Raw genomic sequence first — 17,958 nt, 5'->3', positions numbered from 1 at the left:
CCGGCCGTAGCTCGATGGCGACAGATCACCGACATACCGCCCCGCGGAATCGTTTCCCAGCGGCTACTGTATAAAATGAGCTGACTCGGGATCAGGCGGGTCATCCAATCCTTTTGCGGTCCACCACCTCGACTTTTTTTTTCACTGCTACTTACCATACCTACTCGTCATGTCTGAGCAAACTTACAAGTTCAACGTCGTCGTGAGTGTCGGCGACTGGTTAGGTGGAATCGCATTACTAAGCGTATGCACATTGTACGGTAGATGACCTGCGGCGGATGCTCTGGCGCAATCGAACGCGTACTCAAGAAGGCCAAGGAGAGCAACGGTGAGGGTCTTTTGTGTTCTCTTCATCCGCCAATTCGACTAACATAGAAACAGGAGGTGTATCATCATATGAAGTGAGCCTCGATAAACAAGAGGTGCTCGTCACCGGAACGTTGCCATACGATGATGTCCTATCCAAGATCAAGAAGACGGGCAAGGAGGTGAGTCTTACGGTGGTTGATACGACTCGGGAGTCGTGTGTATGAGACATTTGTTCGTTGTCACCAGGTCAAGTCGGGCGAGACTGTTACTCCTGTTAATTGATATCTGCCCTTGCCCGGGTCCTGCTAGGGATTTTTGGTTGCTATTTTATATGCTTTGTACACGTATTTGTTGGGAAATTAAACAAACTTGAATTTAATGCGTATGCCATCGAGTCGGAGGGCCCACTTTACTAACGGCATGTCACCCTTGGATAGATCAGCCAAGCCAAGGCCTGATTGATCAGAAAATCCGAGATTACTTGGACAATCCACCGAGATACCTTTACGCTTGCCCAAAACTCATAATAATGTCAAAAAATCATCAATTCGTTAGAGTAAAAACACAAAATCGCAAAGCGTACGGAATAACACAACTAATTAACATCTAAAACATAGAAAAAACGAGCGGCTAGACACACCAGTCCATCGTATCAAGTAATCAAGAAATGAAGACAAAAGAAAATGTCAAACATAACACAGAGCGAGACCGTCCAGAGAAATCGACACCAGATTACCACGCGTAGTCTTCAGAAACTGTATCGCAACCGTTTAGCACAAGATAAAAGTAAAAAAGAAAGGAAGAAACTCACCAAGTTTAATACTTCCGCTCATGTCGCCCCTCCAGACTTTAGCCGGACTCAACTGGTCGGCGACAAACTTGCGCATGGCAGCGTTGAGCGACGTAGGACCGCAACACGCGACAACTAGCTCTCCCTGCGCTCTTTCGACCTCGTCGGCCAGGATCTTGTCTAATTTCGGCTTGCCGGGACGCGCGAGCTCGGCAATATGGTTGATATCGTCCATTTCCTCGTCGTCCATCTCGAACACAGGGTCATCCGCACCGAATATCGAGCGCGAGTCGTCGTAGACCGAGCCGCGCGAGAACATGGATTCGGCCACACTGCTCCGGTACGTCGGGTCCGTGAACAACGGGGGTCGCAGCGTCGCCTCTCCGCCGATTTTGGGCGTGCCGACGGGGGAGAGCGGGAACTTGGGCGTTCCGCTCGGGCTCGAGCTCATTGGGGTATTCGACCCGGACCCAGACCCGGAAGCGTGTTGCGCGTAACGAGGCTGGGGGACCGCAAGCGGTTCGTCGTCGTGGCTGTTCCCGTGCGAAAAGAAGTCCTTCATCGACTTGCGCTTTTCCTCGAGGTGGAGCTTGGCGCTCACCGCGGCCGCAATCTTTTTCGACCGCGCGCGCCTGATCTTGCCCTCCTTTTTGACCTTTTTCGACAGTGTTGCCTCGGCCGCGGTGCGCGTATCCTCTTCGCCGTCAAAGTTGGTGTAGTCCAGACGTGCGTGCCGAGATCTCCGTCGGGGTGTTCCTCGGGGTTGAGTTCGGCGATGCTGTTCGACGAGATGGTGCTGTCCAGACTGTCGTTGGACGCGACCGAGTCGGGACGAGGACGGCCGTCGCGCGCGAATCGGGGAGCGGGGGGCTGGAGCATTGCATCTTCGGTTCCGCTCGGGAGCGACGAAAGAGCCTCGATGGTTTGCGCTTGGTGGTTGGTCACGAAAATCTCGATTTGCAGTTGGTCCTTGTTGGGAACCATCTCGCGGCATCGGCGGAGAATCCCAGCACACCATTGTACATGCGCTACATCCCATTCAGTCTCAATTTAATACCAAGGAACAAAACGCTATACTCACCATACTCGCGAATCATCCACACAAACCGGATTCGCTTGGTCTTGATCTCTTCGCCGCTGACAATCTTCAAGCACAACGCCTCCAAAACGCTCAGTGCAAACGCAACACCGGATCCACCCGCAACCATAATCGCGGTCGAATACTTGGTCCAGTCCTCCCTCGCAGCAGACCCAAACGGCCCGTCGATCGAGGCGCGAAGCGTAATCCCGCGTCGGAGCTTTTCGCCGTGCTCGTGTGTGTGGTGGTGTCCGCTCCCATGCATAATTTCTTCCCAGAGGTGCTTGGTGAACCCTGCGCGCGCACGGATGATGAGCGAGATTTCGCGGCCGCGGGCGCCGACGCCTGTGGACCTCTCGTCGCATGCACCGGCGATCGTGAACGGATGTGTTGTCCATTGGGACACGCTCGGGACGCAAAGCAGGACGTGCTGACCGGGAGCCCATTTCATTGGACGGGCGGTAACGACTGTAAGACGAACGGTGCGGCCGGGCAAGATGACACAATGGGCGAACCCAGGAGGGGGGAGAACCATGGCATGCTGTACAGACGAGGACGGACGGTTGACGAGTGGTCTAGTAGGCGAGACAACAGTATGGACAGGGCCATAGGAGTCAGCGGTACCTGCTTTACGCGGGATGAGCTCTGAGAAGCTGGTACGCGGCATAGCCGATTCGTCGGTATGCAGACTCGTAATACTCCATGGACGTTCTCTCCTTGCACCATTGACTTCAACGCTCTCTCTGGACTGTTTTGGTGGGTGGGTAGGCGAAAAGTACTTGAGAAGTTCGTTGGTTTGGGGTACTTGAGAAACAATGCGGACTGAAGGCTGTTTATCTTCCTGGAGAGTCGATCGACTGTTATTTCCCGATTGACGTGCACTCATTTCCCATGTGTCGGCAGACTTTTCGGCTAGACTGCTTGGTTCGGGTACACTGCCCACAGGGCCAAAGTTGCCCCACGGACCGAGCGCTCCGTTGACCCATGCGCCGCGAGCCCATCTGAACAATCGCTCACCACCCCAGAGACCGAGGGCGACCCAACACCAGTGCCAGATTTGGGGGAAATGAAGGGCGGAGAAGATGAGCGTAAGCGGGACGAGGATCACGTGCAAGAGGTAAAAAGTCTCGTAACGGTGTGTCCTGATTGGAGAGAGTGACAAGACGACAAGCAGGGTCATCAAAATATAACCCTAGGACAAGAAAAATATGAGTGATTGAATAAGAGGCGTCATAGAAATTGACTCACAATGAGGCCGTAAATGAATAAAGGATAGACCCAGACGTAGTCCCAGCCAATACCACCCTTGCCATGGCGCTTGTCACGGCCGAGCTGGACACCCCAAGTGGCGACGTGGATGGTGGTAATGATCCAGATGATACGGCCAGACCAGCGGTGAAGGAGGGCGAGCTTGTCAAAGTGCATCTGAGTGGTGAATGGCAGTGCAAAGACCGCAAACGGAGGTGCCTTGAGAGCAAACAGCACGCAAAGAGGAAATAGGGAAAAGGCAATAATGCCAGTGCGGCCTCCAGCGGTCCACCATGCCTTGGGGATTGTGTATTCTGGCTGACGGGTGGTTGGTGTCGAGGCAATGGGAGCACGCCTCTCGATATCATGAAATGCTTGCATAAAGTCACGACGAGCCAAGACAGGGGCGGTCAAATTGGCCTTCAAATCCCACATGCGAGTCCACGGAGAGATGTAATCCGGACCAACGCAGCACAAGAGGGCGGCGGCGACGAAGAGAATGGTAACGGCAACGAGCTGTGCATTGGATGGAAGCGAATACGGCTGACGATGGGCTCTTGCTCTTCTGGATCGCGTAGACTGGCCTGTTTGCGCCATGTCCGGCGTCTAAGCGTGTATTTGCGCCATATGACGCCCAACACGGTGGTGCGTCTGCCGGTGATGTGGGCGATACCAACGACAACGGTTACAAGTGTAACGGCGAGCCAAAGCATGTAGCATATCGATAGGACGTGGTGCTCATCTTGTGGATGGCGAGGTATGTTGCGATCCATTGGTAGTCGCTGAGAAAGGCGGGGGTCGTGGGGTTCGGATTTCCGTATGCATAGTGGGTGGCAGAGGCGGTGTTGGCGGGACGAGCTCCCCCTGTGCCTGTCGCCAGAGGTGGCCTATACGAGTTGGCGACGGATGCGGTCGAGGAGGGAACGACATCGGTAAAGGGCACTGTGCAATGTTAGCACTATAGCAAGCAAACACATATGGCACTCACAGTACGGAGTAGACGTAGACATGCTGATAGGAACAACCGGCTTGAGCTGCCTCTTGCTGCTCGACGAGCACACGTATTAATCCCCCAAATAAGCGATGTCCAACACGGAGCTCGTATCAGTACTCCCTATTATTCAAGTCGGCTCGGGGCATCTAACCAAACGTCGTGTTCGCTCCAGGCCTAATGTGCCCTCGCCAAGTCCTTCCTCTCCGCGATGACAAATCTATTCAAACTCGTCCTGGCCCTGAGAATCAGGTCCAATTCCCTCATTTAGCGCCCACTGAGCCGGTGCGTTCCGTTGCTCTAATACAGTTGCACAACGCACAGCCCAAACAACCATGCCCCTTTCATCGTCTGGGCTTGGGTTTACGACAACCACTGCATACACCCACCACGGCGCCAATTCCCCCCATCGACTTGCCGAACCAACTCGATCTAGTGGTGCATATATTTAGCATATCGGCAAAATGACCTCACACCTCATTTCGATGCGCAGATAGACATCTATCTTCGTCTCAAGTTCGGTTAAATCAATTAGGCCGACCGTGTGCGCTCCAACTTATTGGTGAATGTCGATGCCGATGATTCACGGCCGCAGCTCCCTCGGCCAAGAACACAACAAATGATTTCATTCCTTTTTGCATCGCATTTCATCCCCGCCTGCAGCGTTTCGCACCCACTCAAACATAATTAAACAAAACAAAAAACTGAGCTCATAACCAAAACCGAGCTCGATTTGGATCTCCGGTCTATCACGGTCTTTTGCCGCCGGCAATTTCTATCATTTCATTGACCGTCCCAATATATACACCTGACACTGGACCAGGACCTAGTGCAGTTTTCAACCTGACAAGCATCCAAGACGCCAAAAGACAGGCACCTTCGCCAAGAGGGTGTCGCTACGTAACCATCTATAACCATGTCTCGTCAAACGGGTGCAGCGTCATCGGCACCTTCCCCCCACTTCCTGAATTTTAATTATATAAATAAACAACCCACCTTGGAATATCTGTTCTTCCTTTAATAGGACGGTTTTTTTGTCATTCGGTTACATCATCGGAAAATGCTCGCGGGCCAAAGAAAACCCCAACCTCTCTTTGCTTTCAAACTCCAATCCTAGCCAGTCAAACGAAACCGTGGACCCGAAAATCCATGACTTGACAAGTTGCGCAGGTGGCTCTGCTCCAATCGGCCACGCCACAGCGCTTCTTTTGCGATCATCACGTGTCCACCCCGCGCATTCACACCTGACCATAAACTGGAATGGCCGGGATCGAAAACGACTCGACGTTTGTAGCTCCTGAAGGCGTCTATTCACTCACCGAGGAATACAAGCCCCCTCCGATCATACGACGACGGCTGGAATCGCTGCGTCCTTTCATTCGAAACTGACAACGATCACCGTTAAATTCGCACCTCCCAAAGCCGGATCCCAGGGAATAACATCTCTACTCGGAGGAGGAAAGCCGTTAAAGAAAAGGAAAAAGACAAGAAGAGAGATGAAGATGTCAAGGAAACGCAAGTGGCGAATCTGAGCACGAACTCGGGGGAGAACAAGAGCCTGAACCGGACATGGATGATCCGTCCACGCCTCAACAACAGCAACAACTATTTTCTCCCACAGGTCTCAAACCCAGCCCGCTGACGCCTCGCAAGAAATCTGTCGCTCGGCCAAAGCATAATATCAAAACGACGAGTTCGAGCTTTGTCACGCGGTTGCATACGATGGAAGGTCTGACCAAGTATTTGGGTAGCAAGTCAGGGGATGTGACGTTTATGTTTTATAATGCGGGCAAGAGCTTCTATTGGATGGATGTGTCGGGCAAGCTCAAGGTATGTATTACGATGTGTATCATTTGGACTTGTGAAGTTTAATCCTTTTGGATAGGAACCGCTTGCACGCATATCGTTCTCCCAGTTCCCGACTTGTCATGCGGTGAATACTTGACGAGCAGCAGTACTTGCTTAGACATTGTAATAGGCTTCAACACCGGAGACCTATTTGGTTCGGTACGCTCTTTATCCCTCTCAGGCTCTTACTGTCAACTAACAAACCAGACAGAACCTCTCTCGTCTCGCTACGTACGAATCAACAAACAAGTCGTGCATAACGCAAACCACCAATGAATCTCTCTCCATGCACCCAAGTCCGCTGGGTCCCTTCCTCTCGAACTCTGCTCCTGGCCTCGTACGCAGACGGGACGATCGTCGTCTACGATACCGAGCGACAAGACGCTCCTTTTGTTCCCCACGATCCGAGTAAACCTATACCCCCTCCTCCAGCCCCTCCTTCGACGCACGATACCGACGAACAAAAGAGCTCAAACGGGAGTGGGAGTGCTGCTGCGCAGAGCGAGAGGATGTGGAACCCCTTGAACGAGATTCTCGTGACGAGCAATGGCGGACCGGACGGGAAGGCGTTGAAAAATCCGGTGAGCCATTGGAGGTTGACGGAGAAAAAGAGTGTGGTCGGTATGTTTTTAGAATTTTTTGTGGAATCGGGTTGTGGTTGACTGAAACGAGAGTAGATTTTGTGTTTTCCCGATGTGCGATATGTGGCTGCTATTTCCGAGGATGGGTGTTTGAGGATTATCGATGCTCTCTCGGAGACGTGAGTATCAACTTTGACTTGTGCATGTAGCGAGTACAATCTACGAATATAGGTTAATGGACGTATATCAAGCCTATTTTGGGGCATTAACATGTTTAGCATGGAGTCCCGACGGGAGGTATATCCTTGTATGTTCTCATTCTTGCTCACTCGCACCATCTAACACAAAAATATAGACAGGCGGGCAAGATGACCTCGTAACAGTTCTTTCACCTTGGGAGCAGCGCATCGTCGCACGCTGTCAAGGCCACCTCTCATTTGTCTCCTCAGTCGCATTCGACGCATCCCGAATCGACAGCCGAACCTATCGATTCGGAAGCGTCGGAGAAGATAACCGGTTGATCTTCGTACGTTGCCCGCCTCCCCCTGATTGTCGCTCATAGTTTGATCGATTGCATGGTAGTGGGATCTTTCAGCGGGCGCACTGCATAGGCCCAAGTTGCACCCTTCGCACGCATTATCTTCGACCCTTTCGTTAGCCCTGAGGAGGTCCCATGGGAACCTAGTTGCCGGAGGGGTCCACCAGGGCGAGACAGACCGATTTCATCCCGCCCCGAGTCGGATGGAGGTAGCGACGATCCAACCAGTCGTGGTAAGTCCTGTTACGTTACTCGTTTTGCCTGCGCATGCACCAAGTGAATACATGCATCCTTGGCACCACGCCGCGACAAGTCTCTTGTCCGCTTGAATCTTTTGATCATTTCGGGGCTCATGACTGATCGACGAGTCTTGGCAGGTCAAACCCATTGACGGTGAACACCTGCTTGCACACGTGTCGTTCTTGCCCTCTGGGATGATGACGATGACGCGCACTGGGTTAATAAGGCAGTGGGTCCGGCCGCTGGAGGCCAAGGCGCGGAAGCAGTAATGTAAAAAGTATACGATTCGAATCAGATACCCAGAATGAATGGATGTGACGATTACTCAGCTATCTATGATGCTGATAGAATGACCGGTAGTGCGAAATGTGTGAAGGAAGACCTTTCTTAGCGTATGGTGTTGGACATTCCGAGCGCGGGCTGAATGTTAAACTGCGTCATAGCTTGCGATGTGGCCGAGCCGTTTGGCGCGATATTTTAATTTATCCTATTTTACTCAACCTCGGCCGACAAGGTGTCCGGTGTTTGCCATCCGCGTGTTGGGAGCTGTCAATGATGCGTATTTACTGATGCGTATTTGCTTGAGCAAATTTACTCTCTCCGTTCATCTTACTCGACAACGATGCCTACCATCCCAGCAGACGAGACGCGAACACTCAGAATACTGATCACCGGGTTTGGGGTGCGTATCGCCTATATATAGCAGACCAAACTCACACTAACCCCGCCTCCAGCCCTTCAGCGGTGTCCCAGAGAATCCGTCCTGGGTTGTCGCCAGTCACTTGAACAACCAAACGCGCGACTTTGGAGGAGTCAAAGTACACATCACTGCGCTCGAGATACCTACAGCTTACTCGGCGGTCCTGAACACTATTCCAGCTCTCCATGCATCAAAAGAGTACGATGCGATGGTGCATTTTGGACTCGGCCTCCCGGACAGGTTCAGGATTGAGCGTATCGGCCACAAGTTGGGATACCCTGCGCCCGATGCTCAAGGCAAATTTAGCGATATCGTCATCTCCAACGAGAGCCAGGAGATACGCGGATTCGGGGCCGGGTTCGAACAGTTTGAAGAAGAGCTGCAGACGAGCATAGATGTCGATGCTGTGGTTGAGCGCCTCAAGTCCAATGGGTTCGAGGTACGCTTTCGCTTAGCTGCGCATAGGATCTATCTAATCCAGAATTTGGTTATACTGTATGCTTGATCTTAGCAAACCGAATCATCCAACGATGCCGGGCGCTTTGTATGTGAATTTTCTTATTTCTGTTCGCTGGCGTGCGCGCAGAGGGAAGGGACCGGGATAAAGGTTTTGTTCGTGCATGTTCCTCATATAGGATATACCTACGAGCTCCCGGATATGATTAGAGCTTTTGAGACAGTTATCGAGCACGTTGCGTTGAATGTATAGTTTGGTCTGAAAAGGTCATGCTCTGTCTTCGTAAGTTACTGATACAGTGTGCTGGATCTGAAATGAATTGCAGCAGCTTTTGCTTAGCCATCTTGGTTCGTGTCTCTAGAAACCTAAATAGTTTATCTGAATAGAGAGCAGGAAGAGGATGAAGATGTGTTTCCAGGGTTGCAGTATTCCGAATCCAGTGGTACGAATGGGCCTGACCACTAACCTCTCGGATGTTTTCATTTGGGTCTATTTTAAAGCTACCGCGACGAAGCAGGCTTGATCAAGCTAAATCGCATACTGTAATGCTTGGAATGACTGCAACTCACGCAGCTGTTTAAGCGTAGCTCCGATACTGTATGCCTTGAAAGGATGGTGTGTGGTTCTACACTCCGAGGTTTGGTACCCTGACAGAGCTGGATCTACTATGGACAGGTTATATGCGAGTCCTATCATAACGCAGAAGATTCCGTAGAGTGGAACCATGGTTCCAACGGTGCTGCGGAGGGGTGAATAACGTGGATTCGGGTCCGGTCTTGGACAATCCGAGAAGAGTTGCGGACGGAAATGAATAAAAGTGGACTAGTTAAACATGAAGCCGAGAAAGGCTTTGAGGTATGTAGTTATGGATCTATATTCGTCCAAGAATACGAGTTCCAAGCCTGTAACATAAATATCTATCCAAAGGTCCCTTATATAAAAATCATATGTTTTCACTAGCGTCTTTGGGTACTCTGCGTATGAAACAGAACATAGTGAATATACCCCCCAGCTAGTTATTCATGATACTATATTTGTGTCAAGTCATCAAGAAAAAACCCTCACTCGTGCTGAATTTGGTAAGTTGTATGCCGACTCGAATGGACTTCTGTACCTATCCCGACCATATGCGGAATAAGAACATCAATTATCAGCAGCACGTAACCACCTTGGCTCATGCTTTTGACAGCCCAAAAATCTGGTAACTGACATGCAGCCTTGGTCATCGCTACGGAGCGTGTGGCTCACAATGAAATCTATGCAATGTTTGCCCTGGAGTGTCAAGTAAGGCGTCTATGTTTGTATAGGAGCCTACAGCACGCACAGCCTGTCGTTTTTGTGCCCTTTTATGGCTGTACTTTGACACGGTTTCCGGAAACTGGATTGCCGAAGTTTGAATTCTGTCTAGGATTTGTAACGGAGATCAGTTCCCCAGACCTGCGGATGGTCTATTTTCAACAGCGCCCAGACTGCCAAAGCCGATTGGCAATCATGACCGACCGTGTAGACGCGGGCCCAATTTTTTGCTCCATAAAGGAATGCGTTGCCGGACTCACCCAGCCCAACTTTTTCACTTTCTTCCCCCTCCCGACCGCTTCTGTCTTTAGATCCAGGCCGACTTGACGTCTGTCTTGCCACTGTCTTTGCAGCTTTAGTTACTTTCCTTTTGCCCGTGAATATGTTCCGCCTCTCGTTCTTCACCACCGTGCTTGTTTTCGTTATGGCCTTGGTTGCCTTTTCGGCTCCTATTCAGTCTGCCGACATTGAGCTTGTCAAGCTCCCCGTCGACTCCACCGTTGCCGTTCCAGCCGAAATTGAGTCTCGTCAAGAGACCCACACTCTGGAAAAACGAAAGAATGGCAAGGTAATACTGGCCTGTTTATCATCTTGGCAACATCAAATAATGATAATATATCTTGCTTAGGCAACTTGGTTTAACACTGGTCTCGGAGCCTGCGGAAAAGTTCCAACGACAATCAGCTGATAGTTGCATTGGGCCCAGGCCCATACAATAACGGCAAAATGTGCGGAAAGACTATTACCGTCAAGAACACAAAAAACGGGAAGTCTACCACTGCTAAGGTCGTGGACCTTTGTCCCTCATGCGGGTCCAGCAACATTGGTAAGCAATACCTATCGACAGACGCGAACCACACTCATGTTATGACCCAGACCTTTCTCCTGCTGCATTCAAGAAACTTGGATCTCTTGATACTGGTGTCCTCAGTGTTTCATGGAGCGTATGTACATCTTGTCTTTTGGTCCTACCTAAGTACTCATGTGCCTTGGTTTGCCTCAGTAAATTCTCCAAACATCAAGATCTGGTGTCTTGTGATCCTTGATAAACCCCGCTCGTTGTCTGTGGCACGCTGGAAGTCTGGGTTATCTTCATCTACATATACTGTATTGCTACACACTCTCTTTGGGTTCTGATAGATGCACACACAAGGCCAGTGGCTTTTGTGTATATGAATTAGATAAGATTAGTTTGAATAGGTGTAGGGTTAAACATATAGATTGAGATCTGCATGTAGGCTCGAACTAGTCAAGCCCGCAACCGGGTAAGACAACACCAACTCGTTCACACCACTTGTGGAACCAGATTAATGCTTCCCCAGCGGTGGGCCGCCTCATTGGATCGCACGCCACTAATGGCTCTGCCAATAGAACCAACCGAGGACAATCAAACCCGGAGGACTAAAACCCGGTCAAATGAATATATGCTGGCGTTATGATACATACTATTCATACCTTGGCAAACCGCAAGACCAGTACCCCGAGGGCAAAAATATCCAACTTGTATGCGCAATGCCGTCGCTGGTATGCATCTTCCGCTCGAAATTCTGGCGGTATTTCGGTTGTGCGACACGGGTATATAGAGTGGGAATTGAGTTGGGGGTGACATTTTGAACGGACGGTTTCACTTTCGTTGAAGTATCGCGATGCTTCGAAATCTATTATCGCAACTTGTTTTTTTGAGTTGCAGAGGAAGTTGTAGCATGATATATCAAGATGGGCTATTCCCATTGCGTGAAGAACAGAAACTGCCTGTTAATGTTGAGTATTAGCGCTACATTTAGATATTGGCCCACCGTCCCCAGGTCCTATATATGGGCCTTGGAGATTTATATCGATTGGATCTTAGCTTGCTTACCTTGAAGCATTGTCGCAAGATATGAAAGAAATCTGGGGGACTAAGCCGTCCTAATTCGGCAAGACTGCGCCCCCAATGCTTAAGTACAAGGAGTATTGTATTGCTTTTCGCATCTTCGATGATATCCATGATATCTGCAAAGCAATTTTTTGAGCCTTGAGGTAAACATGGGTGACAGCAGGCGATGTATTTACCGGTTATTGGTAAGTTTGTGCCCTGTCTCCTCAAGTAGTAAAAGTACGTCATCATGCGAGATTCTGAGTCGCCCTTTCTCGTGCATTTAACTACTAAAGAAGTACCATCTGAACGTTTCGTCGCATAAAGCACATGTCCCCTCTGAGAAATAGGTTGAACATAAGCATGATATGAAGCGTAGCTGGTACTCACTGGTCGATTATCCTCTTCTGGGGGCCAAAGCATAACCATTGGACTCCAACAAACACTCTACGTTATCAGGTGCATCGAGTAGTTTCATTCGAAGTCGTTCAGAAAAAAAGTATGTAGACTGGCCTAGCATTGCCGATGAAGAAGGGGGCAGCTAGAAGACTAATAAGTAACCCTGGGATATAACCCGTACGCAACGGACCTAATAGGAAGTAGATTCCCAAAGTACACGCGTGTGCAACAACCTATTTAGGAACGCCCAGACCCACGATGAACAGAAGGTGTGATCTCTCTAGCAAAGATCCGAGGATTACCATGTCGAGAAGGCCCCCCCTTGTTCGCTAAGCGTAGCGAACTGACACACGGTGGGAACTCACTTGTAGAGAATACAATTGAAATGCATAGAGCAATTGTTTTATCAATGCAATCTCGTACCAATCCACCAGGTTCTGTAGTGTTTGGAGTCGGCCGGGGCTTAAGTTTTAATCAGAAACAGGGGCACAGACTTGGTACCAGGAGCGATTGGTGGTATAAGGTAGAGATAAGTAAGATGACTCGTATGAATTATAAAGAGAGGGTTCCTTGTCTTCATCGTGTCATCGCATTTGTAGAGGTGCGAAGTCTACATTTGAGTTGCAGTGTGTCTAAAATCCCACAATCTTAAACTGAGTTGTACAAGTGATCAAATAATAAACAGGTGTTGTACAATAAAATATTTCAAAGAAGAGTGGTCTGCTTTCCATCGAGAAGCTGGCTCGTATGAGGGGGCTTGGGCACATTTCACCAAGTGGCTATACTGTACGCACACGATATGCGATTCTCGGGCAGGTCACGTGAGTACCGAGATCAATCATTCCACCATGCCGTCGATCCTTGCTGGTCTCAGTTCTCTGTCCTCCCTGCGGCAACAGGCGACCCGATGGATTCCGAGAGCAGTGAATTCAACATCTTGTATGCTTGTATTGTTTGATCGATCTTGTCCTTTGTTGAGGTGACATAGTTCAGGTTCGAACTGCTACCAAGAAAGCAGGAGGGACAACGAAAAATCATGGTAAATCGCCCGGCCAGCGCCTTGGAATAAAGAAATTTTCAGGTAGGATAGCTCAGTTTGGAATAAGCTCAAGGGCCTCAATTGGCGCAAAGATCAAGTTGTGAAAGCTGGAAACATCCTTGTTCGTCAACGAGGTACTCAATTCCATCCTGGCCAGCATGTGTGTATCATCCTTAAGATATCTTGTACCACAACAACTGACGCTATTGATAGGTTGGCATAGGAAAAGACCATACATTGTTTGCACTGGCGCCTGGATATGTGCGATACTACACGCTCCCGAATCCGACGAGCCGAGGACAGCGAAGATATGTGGGGATTGTGCAGGAACGCGGCGAAAAACTCCCTAGAGATGAAATAGCGCATGGTCGAAGCCGTTATTTTGGGCTAGTTGAGTTGAGCACTTCAAACGCAGCCAGTCAAGCAAAGGCTTCATAAATTGTTCGATTTGTTTAATTTTCATTTCATAACTAGATACGCAATAAGTTTGAAGTCCCCTTGTGCAGCTACATGCCCTTAAATTATTCATCAAACCTAAGCAAGCTCAAGGTATCGCTCAACTTCAAGAAGAGTAACATTAAGAAAGGTTCGAAGAAATTTCATATACGCATAAGACTCACCCTCCCAGTTGGTGACCGCCTCGTTCCAGAGTTTCACTTCGTGCGAACGGGTCCCTCCGTAGTGATCAACGAAATCATCGCCCAAGACTTCCCTTGCAATGCTATTCTCAGCTAGAAGTTTCTTTGTTCCCTCTTCCAAACTCATAGCCAAGCGGATGGGTGCTTTATTTTCACGTTGAAGCACCGAGATTGGAGGGCCTGGTAGCTGTACCTTCTTCTCAATCCCGCGCAGCCCTAGGCGGAAGATTGAAGCAAGAGCAAAGTGAGGTTGCATGTCTGCGCCCGGAACTCGTATTTCCAGTCGTGTAGCAGAGGGCGGAACGGATGGCGGCGATATGATCCGGATCGAAGCTGCGCGCGAGTCGTATCCGTAAGTCACCGCGTTTGGCGCCCAGAACGACTGGTGTGATAAGACATGTGTAAGATTAGTGAAGTAAAGCTTGATTGGGGACGTACCTCTCCTCCTACAAGCCGCTTGTAGCCATTAATCGTTGGTACGAGCTGCGCGAAAGTTAACCCCAGAGCCCGTATGCCGCAAGCATAACACTTGCCAACGGGACGACTATATGACTGATGAGCACCTCTAGCATACTTACAATCTATAACAATACTTACTGTCCACCAATCCATCCAGAACACCGGCCAAGAACCACTCGCCTTCTTGACTCATAAAGCGCGTATCTTGTGATTGAGCATCTGTTCGCCCTTCTGCTTATCTGCATCAGAAATCGCGAATACGTTTTTCCCGTTTTTATCGCGAAGGGATACGTGTATATGACTAAAAAAGATAATAGTGAGAGGCTATTAACCCCCGCATGGATACTGACGAACCCGCTGCATCCTGGAAGCTATGTGCCCGATACTTTGAGGAACATATGTTTAGTAAGATACGGAGGAACTCACATTTGCCCAAGGCTTCGCCATGAAAGAAGGAATAACCCCCCGCTTCATACCGATACTTTTTGCCACAAACTTGAATAGTGTCGCATTATCGGCCATCCGTAACGCAGAAGTGTAAGCGAGCGCGGTCTCATACACGCCTGACATCATAGTAATTAAATCGAGAATACCATACACATGATTTGATCGCTGTCTTACCTGGCCCAGTTTCGGTGTCTACATAGCGCATAAATGGTGGCTCATTGGTTGAGTGATAGTAGATACTTACGATGACCCTCAATCTCGATACCAAACTTCTTACTTTCATCGAACAGATCGTGAAAGTATTCTTGGTTAAGTTGTGTTCGTAAGAGAGTATCCATGCACTGGCGACTCAGTTCAGTATTGGTACAAAAAGCGCACGCGAGATTGACCTACTCCCAGACGTTAGAGATGACAAATTCGTGAACCTTTTCTCTGCCACAGTCTGAGGTGTTTCTGCCATGCAAGATCAGTGATACATCAGCGGCTATCTAGGCGGACCTTATACCTTTGAACTGAAAGTATTCATACTCTACGCCTGCAACAGGTTCCCATCCAAAGCCCTCTGCTGACTTGATCGCCTTGGTCAAAGTCCCTCGTGGACAAACGGGAATCGGCTCATGAGTCTCAGGGTCAAGAAACGAGAGGAGAAAGAACGGAACATTGGCTTCCCAGGAGATACGGCGATAGGTTGATAAGTCAATATGTGCGAGTATATCCCGGTATCCATTGGCACGATTGGAGACTAGTAATTCATTTGGGTAGACCAGATCATGCATGTCCCAACCACTAGCCAGATTTCATCGATTGGACACTTCTATTCGGGAGAAAAATAGCTATACTCACAAAATTACACTACAGAAGCCAAACCCTTCCCCCTTTACGGCGCTGAGAAACTTATCCTTGGACTATATATGGAATAGCTTGAGACAAGATTCTCAATTGTCTACTCGGCCCTGCTCACCATAAACTTGCCGCGCAAGATCCCATCGACTGACAAGAGAGCGACTGAACAAACAGAACAGCAGTATACTTAATCTCTTACCATCGATACCTGTGGGTGTATCAGCACAATACAACATGTTTCTAGGGCCAACATCTACAGACCAGCAACCTTGACCTTGGTATCGTTCTGTAACAAGTTGTGAAGATCTTCAACGGATTTCGGGGCTCGTTCTGTAGTTGTCATTATAGTAGATCCCGTGGATATTCAAAGACAGCGCGCTAAGGTATTGGTAGACCGTCGTGGGTCGGAGCGTATAGTCGGGTGATAAGCCCCAGCAACTCTGAAATGCACCATATGTCATGACAAATCGTTAAAACCAATTTCCGCTTTTATCTAGCAGGGGTATATTGGTTGTATGTGTCTATTTGGACAGAAATTTCCACCACACCAAGTTTGTTTCGCAACAAAATTGAGTAAACATTACCACACAGGGCTGCCAGGCGGAAAAACAAGCATGTCAGTATGTATATTTAGTTCGCAGAAGTACGCATAATATTAACCAGAGCAGGCAACAGAATATGGGAGTGACATCTCGTTTGAGGCACCCCGGGGCTTCACCGCACTGACCTTCACAGAGACAGGATTGCTATTGGCAGGGGGCGGTGAGTCTAGAACAATGTTTGTGTAACTCTGAATGACTTATCCGACCTCCAGAGGACGGCACACTCAGGGTCTATGATCTTTCGCCGAGCGCACAAAGGGCCTTATGCAAAGCCATCAACGGTCTTCCTGACGAAGTTAGCAGTATATGCTGCCAGCCCAGCAAGTTGCCACCGGTGGCGGCTGGGAAGGCCTGGGTTGCGAGCGGAAAGCAAATATTGCTGTTCGACTTGACTTCTGACAAGTTGCTGATTGGAAGCCAGGAGGCTGAAGAGGTTGTCACTCTCATTGAGGGCAATGATGCTGAGGATAACGTTTTGAATCAAGTAAGTAGCTGCATCACATCACTGATACTACTGAACCCTCAGAAGATTGGAGTATCCAAAGACATGATTGTTTACTCCTGTGATTCGGGGGCTGTCGGGGTATATGATATCCAAACCAAAAAGCGTAGGGTGATGAAGGCGATGCATTCGAGCGTGAGTTGCTGCCACCAATATACGCTACTCGTGATTGATTGCTCCGGCGACGGTGCTGCTTATCCTCTGTTAGATATGTGGCACCGTTACCTTCGTCCCTATCAGACCAAAAGAAAGCAAGTGAGCACCGGAACGGAGACAGTTGAAGATCAACTTATGTCGTGGGTAATGGTTCCATTCAGTTGTTTCCGGGGGATACGACTCCCATCTCCTTCACTTTGATATATCTACCGGCTCGGTACTTTCCCGGCTGGATATATGTGAGTTCAGGTAGATTGCATAGCGATTAGGTGAAAATTCACACTCGGTGACTCCATCTAGCCACACATACATCAAGTAGGGGCGCACCTGTTTCGCTCGCTCCTCCATTTCTTTACTCAGTCACAATAAATTCCAACGGAGTGTTTACTGCGGGTACTGCCGACGGAAATGTCCTTGTCGGAAGAGGGGGTGAAAGGGGGCGAAGGGACAGGCCAAACCGACGCAAATGGAATGGACTGAGTGCAGACATGGTCTCGCAATATCACATTGCCGAAGGGCCGGTTATAGGCGTGTAGGTTTCTAACGTTATTACAATTCAATCATTGGCTAACCATGTTCTTTGTTTATGCAGCGCTTGGGTAGGTTCTTCTGAACTCATGAGCGTGACTTTACTTGGGCAGGTCAAGCACCTCCGGCTTCCTGAGCCTCAAAAAAGATCACACGTCCTCAGTCATACGGACATAGAAACTCTTTGGGAAACCAGGACAACTAAGGTTGACAAGGTTGAATCCCTTGCTGTGTTTGAAACTCCTGAGCATGTTCTTCATATTGCTATTGGCGGTCTCACATCCACCGGTCGTGGGTGCATAGAGATTTGGAAGCGCCCATTGAAGAGCAACACGGAATTATAGGGAGTAGTGTCGAATATCGGTGGTACCTTGCGTGTTGTTGTGGAGTTCAACGTACCGTGATCGCATTTTG

The 17,958-nt window shown here is 49.3% G+C and overlaps 6 protein-coding genes across 6 annotated transcripts; 3 read left to right on the top strand and 3 right to left on the bottom strand.

The window, feature by feature from the left end:
* Window positions 1-169: 169 nt before the first annotated feature.
* On the top strand, window positions 170-591 carry RhiXN_02291 (copper chaperone; the record flags this gene model as incomplete). The annotated part of the gene is made up of 4 exons (XM_043322110.1): window positions 170-202; window positions 265-328; window positions 382-488; window positions 556-591. The coding sequence occupies 4 exons, from the start codon at window positions 170-172 to the stop codon at window positions 589-591; spliced, it is 240 nt and encodes a 79-aa protein (XP_043187933.1).
* Window positions 592-1,041: 450 nt separating this feature from the next.
* Window positions 1,042-4,022, bottom strand: RhiXN_02290 (Ferric reductase like transmembrane component; the record flags this gene model as incomplete). Its single annotated transcript, XM_043322109.1, has 5 exons — window positions 1,042-1,064; window positions 1,121-1,632; window positions 1,701-2,127; window positions 2,181-3,369; window positions 3,426-4,022. The coding sequence occupies 5 exons, from the start codon at window positions 4,020-4,022 to the stop codon at window positions 1,042-1,044; spliced, it is 2,748 nt and encodes a 915-aa protein (XP_043187932.1).
* An 88-nt stretch (window positions 4,023-4,110) lies between these two features.
* On the bottom strand, window positions 4,111-4,435 carry RhiXN_02289 (uncharacterized protein; the record flags this gene model as incomplete). Its single annotated transcript, XM_043322108.1, has 2 exons — window positions 4,111-4,367; window positions 4,414-4,435. 2 exons carry the CDS (start codon window positions 4,433-4,435, stop codon window positions 4,111-4,113), a joined length of 279 nt encoding a protein of 92 aa, XP_043187931.1.
* A 1,550-nt stretch (window positions 4,436-5,985) lies between these two features.
* Window positions 5,986-13,807, top strand: RhiXN_02288 (ribosomal L27 protein; the record flags this gene model as incomplete). Its single annotated transcript, XM_043322107.1, has 18 exons — window positions 5,986-6,246; window positions 6,302-6,349; window positions 6,395-6,423; window positions 6,472-6,560; window positions 6,610-6,845; window positions 6,942-7,024; window positions 7,077-7,152; window positions 7,201-7,371; window positions 7,428-7,616; window positions 8,210-8,305; window positions 8,358-8,762; window positions 8,835-8,871; window positions 10,388-10,644; window positions 10,705-10,723; window positions 10,783-10,902; window positions 10,953-11,020; window positions 13,416-13,529; window positions 13,583-13,807. 18 exons carry the CDS (start codon window positions 5,986-5,988, stop codon window positions 13,805-13,807), a joined length of 2,523 nt encoding a protein of 840 aa, XP_043187930.1.
* A 96-nt stretch (window positions 13,808-13,903) lies between these two features.
* RhiXN_02287 (glutamine synthetase) lies at window positions 13,904-16,099 on the bottom strand (the record flags this gene model as incomplete). Its single annotated transcript, XM_043322106.1, has 13 exons — window positions 13,904-14,389; window positions 14,446-14,551; window positions 14,601-14,697; window positions 14,821-14,851; window positions 14,893-15,029; window positions 15,088-15,105; window positions 15,158-15,217; window positions 15,307-15,366; window positions 15,419-15,699; window positions 15,757-15,818; window positions 15,875-15,903; window positions 15,956-15,964; window positions 16,018-16,099. The coding sequence occupies 13 exons, from the start codon at window positions 16,097-16,099 to the stop codon at window positions 13,904-13,906; spliced, it is 1,458 nt and encodes a 485-aa protein (XP_043187929.1).
* Window positions 16,100-16,370: 271 nt separating this feature from the next.
* RhiXN_02286 (WD40 domain-containing protein) lies at window positions 16,371-17,888 on the top strand (the record flags this gene model as incomplete). Its single annotated transcript, XM_043322105.1, has 8 exons — window positions 16,371-16,376; window positions 16,425-16,518; window positions 16,571-16,842; window positions 16,885-17,047; window positions 17,101-17,115; window positions 17,178-17,255; window positions 17,317-17,548; window positions 17,609-17,888. 8 exons carry the CDS (start codon window positions 16,371-16,373, stop codon window positions 17,886-17,888), a joined length of 1,140 nt encoding a protein of 379 aa, XP_043187928.1.
* Window positions 17,889-17,958: the final 70 nt, after the last annotated feature.

Source organism: Rhizoctonia solani, chromosome 16 (genome assembly GCF_016906535.1).
Source record: "Rhizoctonia solani chromosome 16, complete sequence".
Classification (NCBI taxonomy): Eukaryota; Fungi; Basidiomycota; class Agaricomycetes; order Cantharellales; family Ceratobasidiaceae; genus Rhizoctonia; species Rhizoctonia solani.
The sequence above is the reverse complement of the archived record's forward strand: the minus strand, read 5'-3'. Positions and strand labels throughout refer to the sequence as shown.